The 18,749-nt window shown below is 40.9% G+C and overlaps 1 protein-coding gene across 1 annotated transcript in view; it reads right to left on the bottom strand.

Moving 5' to 3' along the window:
- MGMT (O-6-methylguanine-DNA methyltransferase) overlaps positions 1-18,749 on the bottom strand; it is a 173,859-nt gene that overhangs the window by 142,970 nt on the left and 12,140 nt on the right. Inside the window, exon 3 of the mRNA XM_059821149.1 lies at positions 6,445-6,584. Coding sequence (XP_059677132.1) covers positions 6,445-6,584 — 140 coding nt within the window. The remainder of the gene's footprint in view (positions 1-6,444; positions 6,585-18,749) is intronic.

The following is an 18,749-nucleotide window of genomic DNA, read 5'->3' as shown; positions in this document are numbered from 1 at the left end:
CAAGTCTGAGTATCTCAAACCTAATCTGTTTATATTAACACCTACAAAAGATCCATCTAATGAACCATTTTCCTGTCACCGTAAACAATAATTAAATACATTAAACTATAAACAAGGAAAGTGCCATGCAAAATATGCTTTGATCATTGATAAGTGCCATCAGCTTGGATGATTATGGTATTTACAAGAGTAAGTGCTCCGTTTTAGCTGGCAGGAAAGCAGCGCAGCTGGACTTGTCCGCAGTCGGTCGGTTTTTTAACATCTTCCCATTCCTATGAGAGCAGGAATACCACCTTACAGAGGACAAACACTTCTGCAGGACTCATTAAGAAAACCAACTAAAAATACAATTTTCCAAAAATTAAGAGATGGTGAATTGTTAACATCATTACTTATAAGGTCTACAAACGGCATGCGGACCATAGGATGACTCCATATGGACAGCGGTCTTGATCTTTGAAATAACCAGCCATACAGCTTTATTGATCCAAGAATAATGGTTGTAAATACGGTTGCCCATCTTCAATGGTGGACATGTCAGGCTCTGAAGAAGGAAGAAAACCCAATGGCTTGATTCCACCAGATACACCACATGTCTCCTGAAGAAACAACCTGGAGTCTATCAAGCCCACACTACCAATAGCTTAAGTTTCAAACAGGTCTCTAGGACACCTTTCCCCTCCCTGCTCCTGCTCTACATTTAGAGATCATCCCAAAGCCATTAACTTCTTTACTGCAAAGATGTACTTTGTCTCATTCAGCTTTTACCCTATACCATCTTAAACTAGAAAATCTCCGCTGTTACACAATAATTTTAAGGAAGAACTGAACGGGCGAAGCATGGCGCCTCTTCCAGCTACATTGCCAATAACCTTCTATTCACATAAGTCACATCAGACATTCATGGTAAACCAGAAATCTATTCAAAGCAGCTAAGCAGAGTAGTGGCATACCTCCCTCCCTCAGCCGGTTTTTAGTACGCCCCTGAGCTCCACTAAGTTTCTTAGCCTTGGCTGATGCTTATTGGAAAAATAGGAGGAGTGGCACTCTCCCAAATGCCTCCCACTTGTGGCATCAAAGTGAGATATCACTCACAGTAAATTTTACAGTATGAGGAATGAAACAGTTAGCAAAGTTGACATTTAAACCATCATCACTGGCTATGATTAAATACCTCAGAGATGAACAGAGTGGTTCACACCTCTCCAAGTTATTGTTCTAGGCTCTTATCAGACTCCCGTACACCGCTGCATCCGCTGCGTTTTCACACACTTGAGATTTTCTTTGAATCTGTAATAGCTGGAAACCTGTTTAAACTGAGATTCTGGAGAGTTTCTGATAGTGTTAAACTGGCAGAGAGAGATTGACTGAAACCCTGGCGAACTTCTTGAACTGCAGATTCACCCTTAAGAGTTAGGCAGATTAATAACACAAGAATGGCCAAACTGGCTCCTTGTTCCTCCTTCTCTGATCTCTCTCAGTAAGATGTAGGGAAATGAAACACTATAAAGAAAACTGCAAATAACCTGCAAGAAATACAGAGGGCAGATGGGATCACACTGCTTCCAAAAGAATCCCTCTTCTGAAAATAGCATAAAGGGAAATCTAGAGTATTTCCACAACACCAGGAAAATGCACATTTTAACCGTTCAAGCAACAGTAAAGCAAGTCAACCTGCCCAACCTCAGTTCTCAGAGACACACATGAAATGCCAAAAACTCCTCTGCAGTCTCTGGAATTCCATTTGGCATCCATACCGACAAACTCCCAGTTCCCTGAGTATGTGGAGGAGCAGACCACCTGCACATATGGTCTCCTGCAGGAGACGGGAGCTCAGGTTCCTCCGCTGAGCTCGAGCCGGCCGCACGCCCCGGCAGCCCCCGGGCTGGAGGAGCAGAAGCCCAGCGCCGAGGGGGTGGCTGTCCCCAAATCAGCCACATCCTGCCCCAGTGCCGGACCCGTCCAAGCATGGCAGCAGCAGACCACAGCCAGCCCAGCTAATCTTTTAAGTGGAAAAACTCAACAACTTCTCATGGTGGCATCCTTGAGTCCCACAGTGGATGTCAGTATTAGCACAATCTGGAATCTGTGCCCACTGATCAGACGGCAAATTTAGCTTTCATTTCACATGCACGCTCATCAGTACGCAGTAGCAACTCGCCCAGCTCATGACCCCGCAACCCAGGATTTCCCAGCCACACACGGGAAGCTGTTTCAGTTTACCTCAAGGCACATTATACTACTGTCCTTTCTTCTACTAAAATCCTCCGGTCGCCACCGTATTTCACTGCATTAGCGCATCTGCCGGCTACATAACCCAAGCTGCATGCTGACTATGCAGGGAGATGGGAACCCTGGGGCGATTTTCCTGAGGGAAGAGGGAATTCCTGGAAGAACCTGGATTTTTGCAAGACAGGGAAAAACTATTCCCTGCTGCCACCCCAACCGCCAAGTCAACATCCCCACATTTCCAAAGTATCTTCTGCTGTAAGTATTTAGCGCAGGAAACTACAAGCATGGTTTCTGTCGCTGTTAACAGGAGTCACGAGTGCGACTCCCTGCTCGCCAAGCGGTAACTTACCCCGCCGGCTCAGGAGTAAGACAAGGCTTCTCAAAACAGAGTTATCCCAGGGTGGGAACACTGCAGACGACAACAGAATAACAAAGAAAACTAATTCTGAAACTTCAAAGCTGCTAAAGACACTTAGAAGTACAACAGCAGTAGAAAAATGAGGTTTTTCTTTTCGACATGAGCAAACAGAGTTAACTTGCAGTATTTCAGGCAGGAATACTGGAGAAGAGAAGCATTAGTTTTGATGAAAGTTATATTTGTATACATTAAAAACTACAATGGCTGATATAGTACTAAAACATACATATAGGATAGATATACTTTTAGTTCTTTTTTTGAAAATATAAACTGTGAAGCTGAAGTTCTTAGAAACAGACAAATTTATAAAATCAAGCTTCACCTTCGGTATACTTTTTGCCCCACTTTACAACCCTGGAGCAGTACACTCCAACTTGTTTCAGAAATGGCCCTATTGTGAACATACAGATCTCTAGGCAGCCTGTGAGCCCAACGCGTGCACCTCCTTACCATGCTGTACGTAGGTTGAAGCTACCGCTGCCTCCGTCATACAGCACAGGGGTATCAAATGCAAAGAATTTCATTATTCCTACGCTATTCTGATACTGATACCATCTGTTCTGGATCTATCTTCGGTGCTTTATTAATTGACAATGCCAACTTGAATCATAAACAAACAAGTCAATCCACAATTTAAATACTAAAATAGAAATAGGTGATTTCCAGTTACTGTTTTAAGTTAGCCGACTGTTAGCACTGCACTTAGATTACAAACAGTTAGAAACAATTTTAGTCAGCATTCAGTAAATTAAAACTTTCACAATCATTTAGCTGAAATTCCTCATTTATATAGATGAAATTTTATTTTCTGTATATATACACATACATTTAAAAAGCCTGAATAAAAATTCCTCCTCCCCAAGCAGAAACCATTACGCCATGACGTGCCTTGACTTTTAAACTCTACCAGCTTCACGAGGAGTAGAATAACCTTAGGTTATTACAATTAGTTTCATCTCATTAATAGATCAATTTCTTTCAAGCATACTGAAAACTGAATTTTACTTTGTTGCTTCTCCTTTTAGTCTACATTATAGTCTGTGTTCTTAAGTTTTAAGGGGAGCCATCACAGAATAGGTTGTAACCTCAGGTGATTAATTGCACAGCGTTTTACAAGCTGTAAAATAGAGCAAGATCTCCACAAACTGGTTACACCATTAACCAGGTGCTCTTATCAGATTTTTCTACGACTAGCAGGTTTGTCTGACAGATTGCAAGTCTTAAGTATTTATACATTTCAAAGGTTTACTTATTTTTGTTGTTAAAAACCCCTAAAATCTATATTGATTGTTACATGCAATTCCACATGAAAAGTCCCAAGCACCGTGCAGCAGAATACCAGTATTTATTACTAGACTCGCGCTCATTATGGTTCTCTGACAGGGGTCCATTAAAATCAATTTTTATGTTTCTCATGGTTTTTTTTCTACCCAATGTTCTTATCATAGTGTTTATTAGCCAGTTAGGAGAAACACTGGGCACTGGTTTGTTTTTATTTTATTCTGTCGAAAATAATGAGGCCAGATTTAACAACTATTCACCAGCGATGAGTAGAAGAGATTAAATGTTATACTTCAGCACAAACATTTACAGATGGCTTTAAAATTTTTAGAACTTCATCATCAGTAAAGACAAAAGCAAGTCCCACCTTCCACCTCTTTTTCAGACTTAAATTCTTAAAGTAATTGTAAGAATATTCTGCTTACCGTTAACTTGAGCCACTTGTAACAGTCCCTCTAACACAACAACTTTTGCATATAAATCATGCAATCCGCTAAGTTAAGTGTTACCAAGATGCCACTAAAGCCTCAAAATTTCCTCAGCTCACCACTGAGAAAACTGAAAGATCAAGATCGGATAGAAATTAAGAGAATTAGGAAAAGGATCTAGACTGCCCAACTTCTGCCTGAAGATAACAACACCCTTCTTACACGGCCACTTTACAGGTGAGAAACGGCAGATGTTCTGGTAAATGAGAGCGCAGCAGCCGTCCTTACAAAGGGGACAGACCTTGCCTTGCAGCAAGGCTCCCTTGAGGAGGGGAACGACTCACCATTCCAGTAACGGCATCTTTCATCGACGTGGGCAGAGGTTAGTAACAAAGTACGCAGCGCTTTTGGGGACACACATGTAATTTCCTGGAAAAAGGGCTGTGTGCCTGGAAGACAGACTTCTGTCCCTAGAAACTTTGTTCAAAAAGAGAAAGCAACCTGTCAAGCAAAATACTCAAAGCCTCAACACTAAATACAGAAGTCACAGACCTTTGCTCTTACCTCTCCAGGACAGCTACACAAACACACACCGTATAACAGTACCTCCCCATCCACCTTGGCCTCTACTGATTAAGAGCCTGTAATTATCCTCTTCCAATAACATGCCATTTCATTGCGAGCCTGTATTTTTAGTACCCACAACTTCATGACTGGTTTTTGTCTTCAGCTTTTATTTTCATGCAATTCCCTTTGCATCTGGCATTATAAAGACGACCACCGCGCGTTTTCTCCTATTTGTCACCTTCAAGAGCCCACAGACCTTTTTCCTAGTACTCCTCCGCCCACTCACTGATGTTTCCTCTTCTCAAGGGTGAAGAGTCCTCAGCTGCTTAGCTGTTCTTCAGGCAGACGCTGCTCTGCAGCAAAGGCAAGCTTCAGCCTTATCCTAAACACTGCTTTATTTCCATTCCTCATCAGCAGAAATCCAATACTGAAATCAGCATATGAAGAAACTGAAGTAGTTATTTCCATACCACTGGAGCTGGCAAAACTGTCAAATCCAGAGACTTGAGGGTTTTTGTATTAGAGGCAAAACCATATTTCAACCAGAATACCCATTATGCTTCATATTCCTGATTAGTTTTACACACACTTAAATGACAAGGATAATAAAATAGGAAAACAGAAAAGGGGAAACCCCACAAATCAATGGAGAATTTCAGAAGCAAAAAGCAGGGCAGAAAAGGACAACGTGGAGAGAAGGAAGCCAAACCTGTTTGAGTCTTGACAGGAGAAGCTCTGCTGTAAGCTGCGATTTTATTACCAAAAGCAGTTGAAGAGACCAGCCTTAGTAAGTAGTATTAGCAACTTTCATTTCGGCAGAGGAATTTGACAAAGAAATTTGGCAGCTAGTAATTCTGAAAGAATTCAGTGTTTCTTTTAAGACCACTCAGCATTTCCTCACAAATAAGGAAAAAGCAAACCAGAGACCTGAACAGGACTGATGTAGTTCAGCAGACTGAACAGCACTTGTTTTACTGTGTAACACATACCAATACGCCTCAATCAGTCCTCTGCTTGAGACATCACCTCCACCGCCATGTACATCATCTGTTCTGAACTCCAGAAGACATTACAGCTAGGCAAACCCAACCAAAGCTCTCACAAGTAGTATGTAGTAATTAAAACAATTACTGAATCCTGTTCCACTTGTTGGAACATATATATCTAGATACAGGTCTCCAAAATTAGCAAAGTATGCAAGGAGGTCTTACTCCTCAGTGACAGTTTCACATGTATGTCCAAAATTAGGGGGCAGGATGTACTTTCAAAACCTAAGTTAAAAATACTATTTTAGAACATTTTTTTGGTAATATTATGGATGCAGCAGAGAAAGAAATGCATTTTGGAGCTGCCACTCCTTAAAGGTACTAGAGGTTGCTTCTGCCTCTCACAGGAGCAAGCACCATGTTCCCAGTATGGCTAGGAAAACCAATACGCATAGTCGTGTCTTAGATCCTCTGGGCAATCTCTTTCCTCTACCACACACCTAGCCATAGGATCAATAGGACATGAACTTACCCACTTGGCAGCACGCTCATTTTTGGAAGTTTTATTTCATGTAAGCCTCTTTCACACCCAGATATCTTGAGTTTTCCCACAGGACTAAGCAGAACTGCATGTTTCTCCTTGCACTGAGATTCTCCCTCTTTGGAAGTCACCTGTTCAGAAAAAAAACACACTCCTCTTTAATGGCATGCGTTTTCACCAAAAAACACTCATCAAGATATTTTGAGTAGTTTTGAAAAGTAATTTAAAAGGCAAGAAAACAGCATATTTCAAGTTTCCTCCACTATGGCTTTTACTTTCAGAAGTCCAACTTAAAATGATCCATCCTAAGAAGTCAGCACCTAAATCAAAGTCTCAAAAAAGACGTTAACTAGCAGAACAGTGACCTTTGTAAAAATCTCAAGTAATAGCAGTTTCATGGTTGGTTTATCAGCTAACATCCGATGTGTTTTGACACTGATTTCAAAAGTATTATTGTGACAACAAAGTACATTCACTGGTTTACAGCAGCAGCATTATGCAAATAACTGCTGGAGCACAAACAGAATATGTCTGCTGGAAAAATGTATGGAAAAAAATCAATCACTCCTTCATAAAAGAAGCATTTTTTATTCCCATTGTTACTAGTCTGGTTTTACAATTACTGATAGGATGTAGTTGGAAACAGATGCCAAATATTTCTCAATATTGTACAAGACCAACAATAACACACTTGTCAAATTCATCCTGGCTAAAAAACCCAGTCCAAGTCAGTAGATGTTTGAGTTGTATTTACAGTTTGGTTTGTACAATTAATAGGAGAGAAACAGGACAGAACACCACAAGAACACTGGAGTCACCACCCCGGAGGTGTTCAAGGAACATGTGGACATGGCACTGTGGTACATGGTTTAGTGGGCATGGTGGGGTTGGGTTGATGGTTGGGCTTGATGATCTTACAGGTCTTTTCCAACCATAGTGATTCTATGATTCTGTAAAGTATGTCCACTGCCGAGTCACCCAGCCACCAAACTGTAGGTTCGGACCACATCGCCATCAGCGCCGCAGAATCAGGACAAAACAGTCTTTGCTGCAAAGAGCTACATTCATGTGAAACTGAACAAAAAAGTGAACAGCACAAAGAAACCCAAGACATCATAAAGCAGCACAAGCTAACTTGATCAACAAACATCCCGGTTACATGGAGAGACCAGCAAGGTTTCTTGGTGTTTCAAGTCACTCAGACCATACAGCTAGCTTTGCCTTACACCTGAGAAACTCACTTGTTACTGCAATATTCAGACCCACCTCTGAAGACAACTGCACAAACTGATTCTCCCCAGCATTTACCCAAGTGTATAGTCTACCCCAAAGCGCTTGGAAGTCCGCCCCGCCTATGACACCAACATCTGCTGAAAGCCCGATGAAGCAGCAGATGAAATGCCAAAGTGATTAAGAAGCTGCAAAATGGAAGAGCACAATGACAGACTAGGGGTGCATCAGGAGACAGGAAAATCCATGCATGACGACTCACAGCTGGCCCCTGCTTGCAGCTGTATAATAATTATTTTTTCAAAATAAGAGAATTTCATTTTAAAACCCATTATTAAGTGCTATGGAATGAAGTCACATCTGCAAATAATACAATCAGTGTGAAGAGAGGATTAAAAAAATCAAGTAGGCAGTTTTGCCCACCAAAGCAAAAGTAAACTTAAACCTCTGCATTTTGGGAAGCACTTACGCAATTCCTCCGTTACAGACACGCAGCAACCAGCAGAAAGTTACTCAGCTTAGAGAAGTTCCGCGCAGCACGCACGACTTGAACTGCAGGTTCCAAGTGGTTTATTTAGTTTGACTGTAATTCAGATCAGCTTTTTGCTAAATAGTCAGATGTCTGCTGGTGTTACAGTGAAACCCTCCTTTTCAACCAAGTTTTTCCTCACTCCTTCTCCCTCCTCAAGGAGGGGACACGGGTGAACTTTTTTTTGGAGCAGCACCTCACTGCAGAAGTATTAGTAAAAAAGCAACATAAAAGTTTACGTACGTGGAAAACCAGTATACATTCTTCATTTTTATTTGTGTGACAGCCCTAAACTAGATGCACTGAACCTCATACCCTGCACTCCATGAATATAACAACTTAGTGATCAGAGGACAGCTTTTTCATTATAACAAAACACAGGATGCGGCGAGTAACAGAAAACTATAAATAACCCTATGAGTTCACACCAAGTTGAACTAAGCTTTATAGATGAAAACCTTGAGTGAGTACAACTAGTATTTTCAGTCTTGTTTATCATACACATCAGGCAGCAATATTTAGAAGGTTTATTTTTATAAGAGAATGAAACTGCATGACATATACCCACATACATATGCGATTGGGTTGGGAGCCTCCAAGACGAAGGTCACCGTACAGATGTACAATGCACGCTATCATCTGCCCAGACACTAATGTGCCTTTTCACTCTTTACCTGCAGCTATGAGATGAGCCAGAGAAGATCGAGGTAACGATACACTCCTGCAGGCAGTGCTGTTTTAAAATAAAGTGAAATTTTAGTCATGGTTTAAATTGCAACAGTTTTCAGATGCAAATAAACTGCCTTTAACCTTGAAATTGCCAAAGGCTTAGACATCATCTGCTGCAGACTGGTGGACGCTGAAAACCTGCTCATGCCCACGTCCTTCAACACAAGCACAATTTGCTCAACACCACCTTCCCCGTAGTGCCCTTGCTGAAGCTGTGAGAACTAGAAACGAATGGCAGCTTAAAGCAAGAATCTAATAAATCCAAATAAATTGCCTTCTGCCTTTTTTCTCCAGCTTATGTAAACAAATCATTTGAGGAATTTTGATCAGGTACTGCATGAACTCTACCTTCACTCTCCCTTTCCACTGCAATACCTACAAATATGTGTCAAAATGTCTCATAATTTCAAAATTTCTTTTAGAAACTTTTCCTGCCATCCTCTGGAGTCTTGCTACAGCAATAAAAATGTAGGTGCAGTCTATGTAAGTCTGTATCTCACCAAACTGCTGAATGTTCTATAGAAAATTGCAAGACTGTTCTTAGCCAACGGAATTAAGTCCTTTTTGTATTTAATAACAGACATGTATCAAAGGTTTTCACAGTGGAAGACTTATCAGTAGGAATATTGGTATGATTGATGAGTTAATGTCCTGTACAGAGGAGCCTCATTTTCCAGGCATGCTCCCATGACTTTGCAACAGCACGTGCCTCTGTGGCACCAAGCTCCTCCGAAGATCCCCTAAATTACACATCACCTCCACTGAACACCACTAGGAAACAGATATGCTGCTCAAATTGCTTTCCTAGGGTTCAGATGCTAAGGATGCAAAACAGCAGCAAGTTTTATCTCCTAAATGAGGTGCTGTGAACCCAAAAGCCAGCAATGGCTTGATGACTTGCATATAAGGTTCTTAACCTCTTACGCCTTCCACCGTAATTCAGTTTAACAGCCTAGCTGCAGCCAAGGTTTCCAGTACTAAAACATACCTCCCATTTGATTAAATACAGATTTTATTTAAATTTGCATTAATGGTCTTTCACATTACAGTAAATAATTCAAAGCTACTTTCTATGTTCTACTGCTCCTAAAGCCCCAAAAAATTCCCTTGTAGTTTGGTCTGAGATCCTAGAATCCAATTCATATCCATAATGGGGAATGGATAAATAAAAAAGTGCAGAGAAGTCTCAAGGATCAACAAGGTTCAAGAAAATCCACAGCAAAGTGTTTCCATGCTTCATGTTCTCCCAAGAGGTTTTTATTTTCCAGAAGACAAGTCAAGAGAGCAAACCTCACGGCACTTCCCGCGCTTCAGCACCATGCCCCAAATCGCCGTTACTGAACTGAAGGGGAGAAAGAATGCAAAATATCTTTGTGAACATCACTTTCCAACTTTTCCTATGTCCTCCTGTTAAAGATCTCACAGTGTTAAAACCCTAGAGCCTGCAGATTTCCACTGGAAAAATGCAGCGGTACTGCCCGTGGATGCGTTTGCACCCACCACAAGTGTTCAGCCCTAAGGATATCAGAAACTGTCTTATAACAAGTTCTGTCTGAAGGCTGTGGTCAAAGAGACCAAAAATGTCACCTTTTCACGTGTTTTCCCTTCAGCAGTATTGAGCACACGAATCCTTCCCATCTGGAAGGAGCCAGAGCCCTACCTCTGAAGGATCTGCCTCCACAGGGTTTTCTATTTCCTTCACTCTGCTTTAGCAACAATATAGCCCTACTGTGCCATATCAAAATATTAATGATAATCCCCTCTGCCACCACCTGCATCTGATTTAACAGGGTATTTCCATTAGGCTATAGCATGTGGCTGAACTTCAAATGGAAGTCCTCATGATTTTTTTTTTACTTGAATATTTCTGAGAATCAAGGCAAAAATAACATTCAACTGCTAACCCTAAACTAACATGTCCTTGCACCTACTGCAATTTTATTTTTTTAAACCAAGAGAGTCCAAGTGCGTTAATCAGTGAGATGTCACAGTTGCCTCCAAGAAAAGGGTCTCTTGATCCTTTCAGATTAACAGAAAGTGTTAATTGCTGAGCTACCTGATAATGTAAATGCAATTTCATCCCGTTGGTTGTATTACAATTCTTTCCCCTATTTCCCTTGCCATTTCTCAAACCCAGAAATGGTCATATTTCTACCATTTCTAAACTAGCTGCCACTGCAAAGTTCAAAATTCTCTACTTAATTCTTCCACCCCATGAAAGTTACTGTTATTTGAAGACGAAGAACCCACCCAGATGCCATACTAGGTTTCTCATGCAATCTTGCTCCAGTGTTGGGCTAGGATATAACTACATACTGGCTTCAAAAACTAAAAATAATTGTCAGCACCTATTGTCTGAGACGATGCCGAACAGCACTACACCTGTTAGTAGCATAAATCATAGGGATTCTTAGCTGTAAAAGCTGAGTTTCTGGATGTATTTACCCAATAAGATCACAGTTTGAGGGTAGTTTCATTTGGAGAGAGCCGCTGCTAGCCGATCCCACTAAAGGTGTGGCAAAGTACCAACCTGCTCATTTACCTCCTATTCTTCATAAATATATCCTAAAGACTCATCACTTCAATGCGCTGACACATCTGCATCAGGAAGCTAGCACACTAGCTGTAATTCTCAAGCACCTGCCCTGTTTCTATCATGCTGTATAATATCAGTGACTTGCCAAAAAGCAATACCAGGAATCTGAGTTTGAGAGGATGATCAATAAATGCCAGGGAAGTTGCTTCTTCATCCTAATTACAAGAAAGAAATACCAGTGTGAACTCTAAGTGTCCTTCTTTTGACCATCACAGTGTTCTCAAACCTGCTTGTTATCGATTCAAGTTTTGAATTAAAATTCAATGAAAGCTTGAAATACTGGATTTAAATTTAAGGGGAATACTTCACAGGTACCTGGACTGGTTTGGCAGTCTGCTACTTCATTTCAGTCATCTCGCTACAGTCTTTCTTCCTGACCCAGTAAGCTTACATCCTTCTCACAACAAAATGCTACTCAAATCACATCAGCGGTATTTGTCAAAGCAAAAAACAATCAGGGACCATCATAAGAAATAAGCAGTTAGATATGTCGATCAACTCCACAGCAGTAAGGCCAGCAGAACAGACGTGACTTAACTTTGACGAACACCCTGTCTATCCTGAGGTGTAAAGGCCAGCGTATCACTCAAGTAATACAGCAGCAGCACTGCAATTAGGGCAACTAATTGTTGCCATTGCAGTTACACCCTCAGCTGGGGTTTTGGAAACAGCACTATGGCTGTTCCATACAGAGAGAGCCGAAGAAAAACATCCAGTCATTAACATCTCCTCTTACCATCGTAAAGACAATTGCATGAAATTATAATTTAGAAACACAATCCCCAACGCTGATGGCAAAATGTTTTAATTGCAGAAAGCTTCTGCCACCCCGCCTGGGACGGCAGAGAGGAATAACGAGGCTGACCACGGCCCCCCGCTTGGCACGGCTGCTGGCGAGCTCACACATGCCAGTGGTCCACTCATCCAAGGTTTTCATTGAACTATAGTTCTCTCAACATCTCCTTAATAGTTTAAAACTTCCTGTATTTGTTTTACTGGTTTCTGCATGTTTATTTAAAAGGAAACAATCCATTGTACGTTAAGAATATGGGAAAAGATATTAATAGTAAAAGTAATGCAGTTGTGCACATATACTTCAGTGTGGAGGGTGATTTTGCAACCTTATGCAGCTAGTCTTAGATAAGAAAGCCATTTCTTACAGTGTGTTAAAGCAGAGAAAAAATTAAAGACTGGAAAAAACACAGGATCCATGCAATCAACATGCAATCAAAACACAAGCCTGAAAGCCTACTCCTGTTAATATCTTGATTAATCATCTGTATTTTCATATTCCAAACGAACAGTGGCTGCTACTGTTTCAAGACAAAAAACTTATATACTACAAAAAATTTCAGTGGGGGGAAGAGAGAAGGGAAGAAGTAGACAGAAGTTTCATACCCAGAAATAATTTAATATAGTGGAATAAAAATTATACAGAATGAGAAACATTTAATTCTTAGTCTTTTTTCTTATTATGAAATGTTTGGATTTCTTTCAAAGCTAAAATACAAACTTTTCTAAAAGCTGTTTCCTTCTCTTGAAAAGAGTCCAAAGATTTCCAGCTAAACATAACGGAGTGAAGTCTAAAGCTATGAGGATGCCCTGATCCAAACAGGTCGCTACAGGTTTGACATATTAATCTGGACTGCTGAAGCTGTGAGAAAGTTGTCCTGGAACCCAGGGCAGGGCTTCTCCTCATCCAAGACAAGACAAGGAGGCTGCTGCCACCCTCTGCAACCCATGCTCACAGGGTAGTCCTACCAACACCACTCACTACTTAATGAAAAAACAACTTCTGAATAAGTTTAACATGCATTTCCTGTGTCATTGCACTTGAACATCACACACAGCATCCTTCAAACAGTCCAAGGAAAGATGAGTGCTCCACAGTTTTTAAATTACAGCAAAAGTTAAATTTTGAGGAAGAAAAAAGGTGTTACATTCATTGCTTAAATTCAAGAAGAAAGTCTTGAAACAAAACCACCATCACAGTAGTATAATCACACATATAATCTGCTAACAAGCAAAATAACATTTAAAATCCCCTTTGATGTCCTTTATATACCGCATCAGGTTCTCGTGAACTAGTGTTCATCACCATCCATCTGGACATAAGCCACTTCTTCTCCCTACACATCCCACAATAACTGTAGATACAGCGTGTAGTTCTTCCTATAGCATCCAAAGCAAACTTTCAGCTTGCCAGAATAAAGCACCATATATCAGGTCCATATATTTCTGTCCATGCTGCAACGGTAATAAACACCCCCACAGACAAAGAACAAGACCATAATCCAGATAAGGCTTTTAAACAAAAGCTGCGCTGAAATATACTGCATTAAATGTGCACGCTTTCTCTCATGCCACATGAAGTGCTGCCAAACTGGCCATTTCCTGGAGTAAAGCCGATCCCAACCTTCCCGTAGCCTTTTGCTAGCAAGCTGTTCTGCACCCTACTGCCGAACAACCACTGCCACGGCTTGGAGAGCTACAGCACCTAACAGCCTTGCGTCCACCATCCACAGCACTAAAAACATGAGCGACTCCCCAGAAAACAATTTCCCAACCTCGCCCCTACCAACACCTTCCCAGAGTAGTCTTACCAGACCAGCGTCCCCACAGCTTGGGAAGAACGGTATTTCCAAGCCCTCCTACCTGCTCCCTGCAGAAATACCGCAGCACGGGAGGGCTGGCAGCAGGCTTCCAGGGACCCCACCAGGCTGCTCTTCGGCAACCACGACTACCCATCTCCTGGATTCCTGTGCAAATTCCTCTGGATTCCTCTATAATTACCTGAAAGAAGGTTGTGGTGAGGTGGGTGTTGGCCTCTTCTCCCACGTGGCAGAACAAGAGGAGATGGCCTCAAGTTGCGCCAGGGGAGGTTCAGGCTGGATATCAGGAAAAATTTCTTTACCGAGAGAGTGGTGAGACACTGCAATAAACTGCCCAGGGAGGTGGTGGAGTCACCATCCCTGGAGGTGTTCAAGGAACGTGTGGACGTGGCACTGCGGGACATGGTTTAGTGGGCATGGTGGGGTTTGTTGGTTGATGGTTGGACTTGATGATCTTACAGGTCTTTTCCAACCTTAGTGATTCTGTGAAAAATCATCATATTCCAACCTCTGGCTGGCACATCGTAGTTATATCATTAGCATGCCATTTCTTATTTTAAATGAGAATTAAAACATTCAGTTCTCACAGCAGCCTGGATCTTCTCCAGTAGTCTACTAACATTTCCAATGCTCCTCTAAGTAAATCTCACCCTGGTTAAGCCAAACCTGTAACTTCAGAGGGTATGAAAACAAAACCTACTCATTTCCTGGCTAGGGGAGGTTTGGAAAGGAAACGTCAGACAGAATGTAAGCAAATCCAGGGTTAGTTTGGGGTGATACAACAAAATTTCTTCACCTTCCAAAGAACTAATCCCATAAATGTGAAGGTCCAGAATTAAATTGCGTATTTTGAACATCTACGAATATACATTGGCACTGCAGCCTCTAAAAATCAGTTCCCATCTTCACTTATCAGAAGGCCCACTTCACAGAAGCCCCTGACAAACCAGAGGGATACATATTCACGTACAGAGAGCAACATTTGCTTTCTATGGCATTTTAAAAGTATTCAACAAAAGCAAACACATAATTCTTTATTAAACAATCAAAGACAACAAAAGCAAGTTTCTGTTGTCCCATCGTATTATACTACTAATCCTCTTTGGATGGCAATCAAAAGATGCTGAAATGCCAAGCTATGAAAGCATACTTCCAAACAGTGGTAGCCTCTGGCTCTTTGGCTAGGTCTTCAGTCTGTTGCTTTGGCAGACAGCAGTAATCCTGGTCTGTCAAACGGCAAATTCCCAGTGTACTTACCAGGGCTATCTCAGTCTTCTTTACTTTACTTAAAGGATGGTATTTTAACTGTAGTAAGACAATTTCTTCTCCTTTAGAAGGGGCAGGTAGGTTATTACTATTGCATTCCAGACTGCATTCAAGAAGTGCATTTTCCTACCTCATCTATCGCCCACCTGTCAAGCTTTGATTTGAGACATTAGGAGCAGCAGATACTTAAGACACAAGATCTCAGTGGACTGTTTACACAGGAATTCAGAAATACTATTTCCTCCAATACCCCTCCAAAACCAAGTAAACAAACACATTTTGTACCTTCCCCCCCGCTCTTACTTATGTAGGAAACTTAAATGCTACCCAAGTGCAGCAGCCACTGCTGTGGCCGCATAGCAGTTTAAACCATATATACTACAGAACATTTATGTCATCATCTTATATAATTAAGACAAACATTTTGAAAAAAGTCAAATGTTTACATGCAGCATACAAGTAAAATGGCATTAGAAAGTGTGGTGTTAATAAGCTACACAAGTTAGCGGTCATGGTGGGTTGGCATCAAGGCTGAGGGATTGGGTCACACCATGCCTAGGATGCATCTCAGTGCCCAGGAAAAAAAGGAAGTGAAACAGCCTGACAAGCTTAGAGACACCCAGGTGCTTTAGGATCTCATTTGACACAGTGGGCTGCCTAGAGATAATTAATTGGAGCAGAATTGGACAAGACATGAAATGCCAAGAACAGGAAAAACCAGACAGGACAGGGCTAGCTATGTCTCTAACAACCAAATTATACCACCTATAGCAAAGGCAGACATCATAATTGTGTACATTCTGTGCTGTTAGGAGGCACCTGTAAATCCCACCAGCACTCATCCTGGAAGCCACATTGCTTTGTGTATCTACCATGGGATGTTGAAGCATATTATCATTCTTACCTTAGCGATGACCCGCAAATGGATTAAGGTCCCCCTTATTTTTAGACTGGAAATCATAAGCCAGAAGATTCAACTAGAAGCACTGTGCAATGCACTACAAAGCAATGTTATACTCTGTTCAGTTGTTAATCACATGGAATAAAACACTAACTCATAATTAAGGAATTTGTTGCCAAACAATTAAAGAAACAAGTATCATACTAAAGAACCAACGATGAAGAATATGCTCTCTAAGAATTAGAGGGTCCCCAAAATTGGTATCAAGTTGTTACTGGTTTGAGTTTTAACAAGGCTCATGCAAAGGAAAAGAAGCCATCGTGCAGTTCTGGATCTTCCAGATGAGTTTATTTTTTGAAGTGATGAACAAAAGGTATTGGTCAACATTAAGATCTACTCCTTAATGATCATTGAAGTGTTTGCTGTAAAAGCGTGTATACACTTTTTAATAAGAGGAGGTTATACTTTGAGGCACTGAGAAATACAAAATTTAACTGCCAAAACCTGACGTATATGCGTGCATACATACAGCAAGACTGAAGCACACTCCTGTTACAGGGTTCAGTCGTGTATGCAAATGCATGGCAACCACTAATGCAGGGAAAAGAGGTGAAGGTTTAATCAAATGAGACTTGTGTCAGGTTCAGGGGAACTGAAAATGGGCTAAAAATGAAAAAATCCAGCAGAAGAATGACTTTAATATTAGGTAACATTTCAAATTTTTATCACCTAAATCCACAAAATTCTTGATCTGCTCCTTCTTGTGTTCACTGCAGAGATGAAGTCAGGACCAGCTAAATAAAAGATAATGCAACTAGGCATAACACAATAAAAGATATTACCTTCACAATGCATTATTGCTGCCAATTATAAGAATCACTTCAACTTAATTTCAAAGGCACAATCACCCTCAACTGTAACAGTCTCTTTTTTAAATTTCAAACAGTATTACATTAAGGCAATAACTCACCTTCCAGCTATAATATCAGTCTCCCTTATTGCAAAAATACATTTCATAAATACTTCTCATCGACAAGTCAAGCTAATTCAGGTTAATTTTATTGTATTTTGGTGCTGTCTCACATTTGTGTGCAATTACCTTTATCATTTTACTGCCGTGCCAGAAAGTAATCAGAACAATTATTTGAAAAAGGAGGTGTATAAATTCTAAAGCACACTTGCTGGCATTTCTGATAAAATAGCAGCTTTATCTCAGGAAGTGGCAGGGACATCGGATAAATCATGCATCAGTCAAGTGTAGCTGACCCCCAAGTGCATTGCACAATATCAGGAGTGCTTCAAAAGAAACTTTCCTATATAATCCATCATTCTTTATAATACCAAAATAGCTATACCTGAAGAGTAGGAGCTAGAGAATAATAACAAAATAAATCTAAGCAGTATGAACAAAACCATTAATAGTGCTCCTTTTTAAGCTGAAGGAGAGTCAGGAATCTGAACTGGGTTCAAGAAAAAGAATTTCATTGAAATTTTTCAAGTGAGTAGAACAGCTTTAAACAAATGAAGCAGCAAACTGCATATTAAGAATTCACTAAAAATACAAATATATCTACTGGAATACACACACAAAAAGAGGCATCAGAAAGACTCGTACAAAGATACAAGATTATAGTCTGAACTTTCCTATCATTATCAATCTTGGTTTGATTCAGGACAGCATGGACAAGTGTTTCACTGCATTAACACAGAACAAAGCATCTCAGTTAGTACAAGAATCTGTTTACTAAGTTTAAATTTAATAACTACAAGAAATCCAGAGAGGAACAGAATTACATTTAGAATTAAATTTCTCTGAAATAGAAAAATCACCACATTGTCATAAGAACACCACAAACCCAAAAGCCTCCTGAACACAGAGACATTCCTGATGTATGCTCACGCACATAACTACAGCCACATTTCAGCCTCTTCCACGCAAACCCAACATACATCTTTGGTCACCTCAACGTGGCTGCAAAAATCAGGGATCAAGTGGGAGACAAATACAGCGATTGTGGAAAATGCCCATGTCTGGCTGCTCTCGGAAACCATTTTTCAGCAACCTGCCTAAAAACTGTTCAGCACGTTACGTCAGTGCTAACCGATTCCTGCAAAAACCATATGCCAGGTGTACATTGTGTGGCACACCAAGGTGTGGTTGTGCTCAAAGTAAAACTGTAAACTCATCTCACTCTACAAATATCACTAAAACCATGAACTACATTATCTACATTTAATACGCATCCAGAATGGGGGCAAGAGCAGCAGATAGCAGAGGAGCCTGGGATTTGTCCGCACAGCCCCCAGCAGACCCCTGCTCCCTATGGCAGTTGGGGCCGCGAGAGTTTACGTGTTTTACCTTAAACCTTCTGCCTTTCCACATATCAAAAGGGGAAAACTCCCCTAACAGCTAATGCTGCACCTTTCAACTAG

The sequence above is a fragment of the Gavia stellata genome, chromosome 9, assembly GCF_030936135.1.
Source record: "Gavia stellata isolate bGavSte3 chromosome 9, bGavSte3.hap2, whole genome shotgun sequence".
Taxonomy (NCBI): Eukaryota; Metazoa; Chordata; class Aves; order Gaviiformes; family Gaviidae; genus Gavia; species Gavia stellata.
The sequence above is the reverse complement of the archived record's forward strand: the minus strand, read 5'-3'. Positions and strand labels throughout refer to the sequence as shown.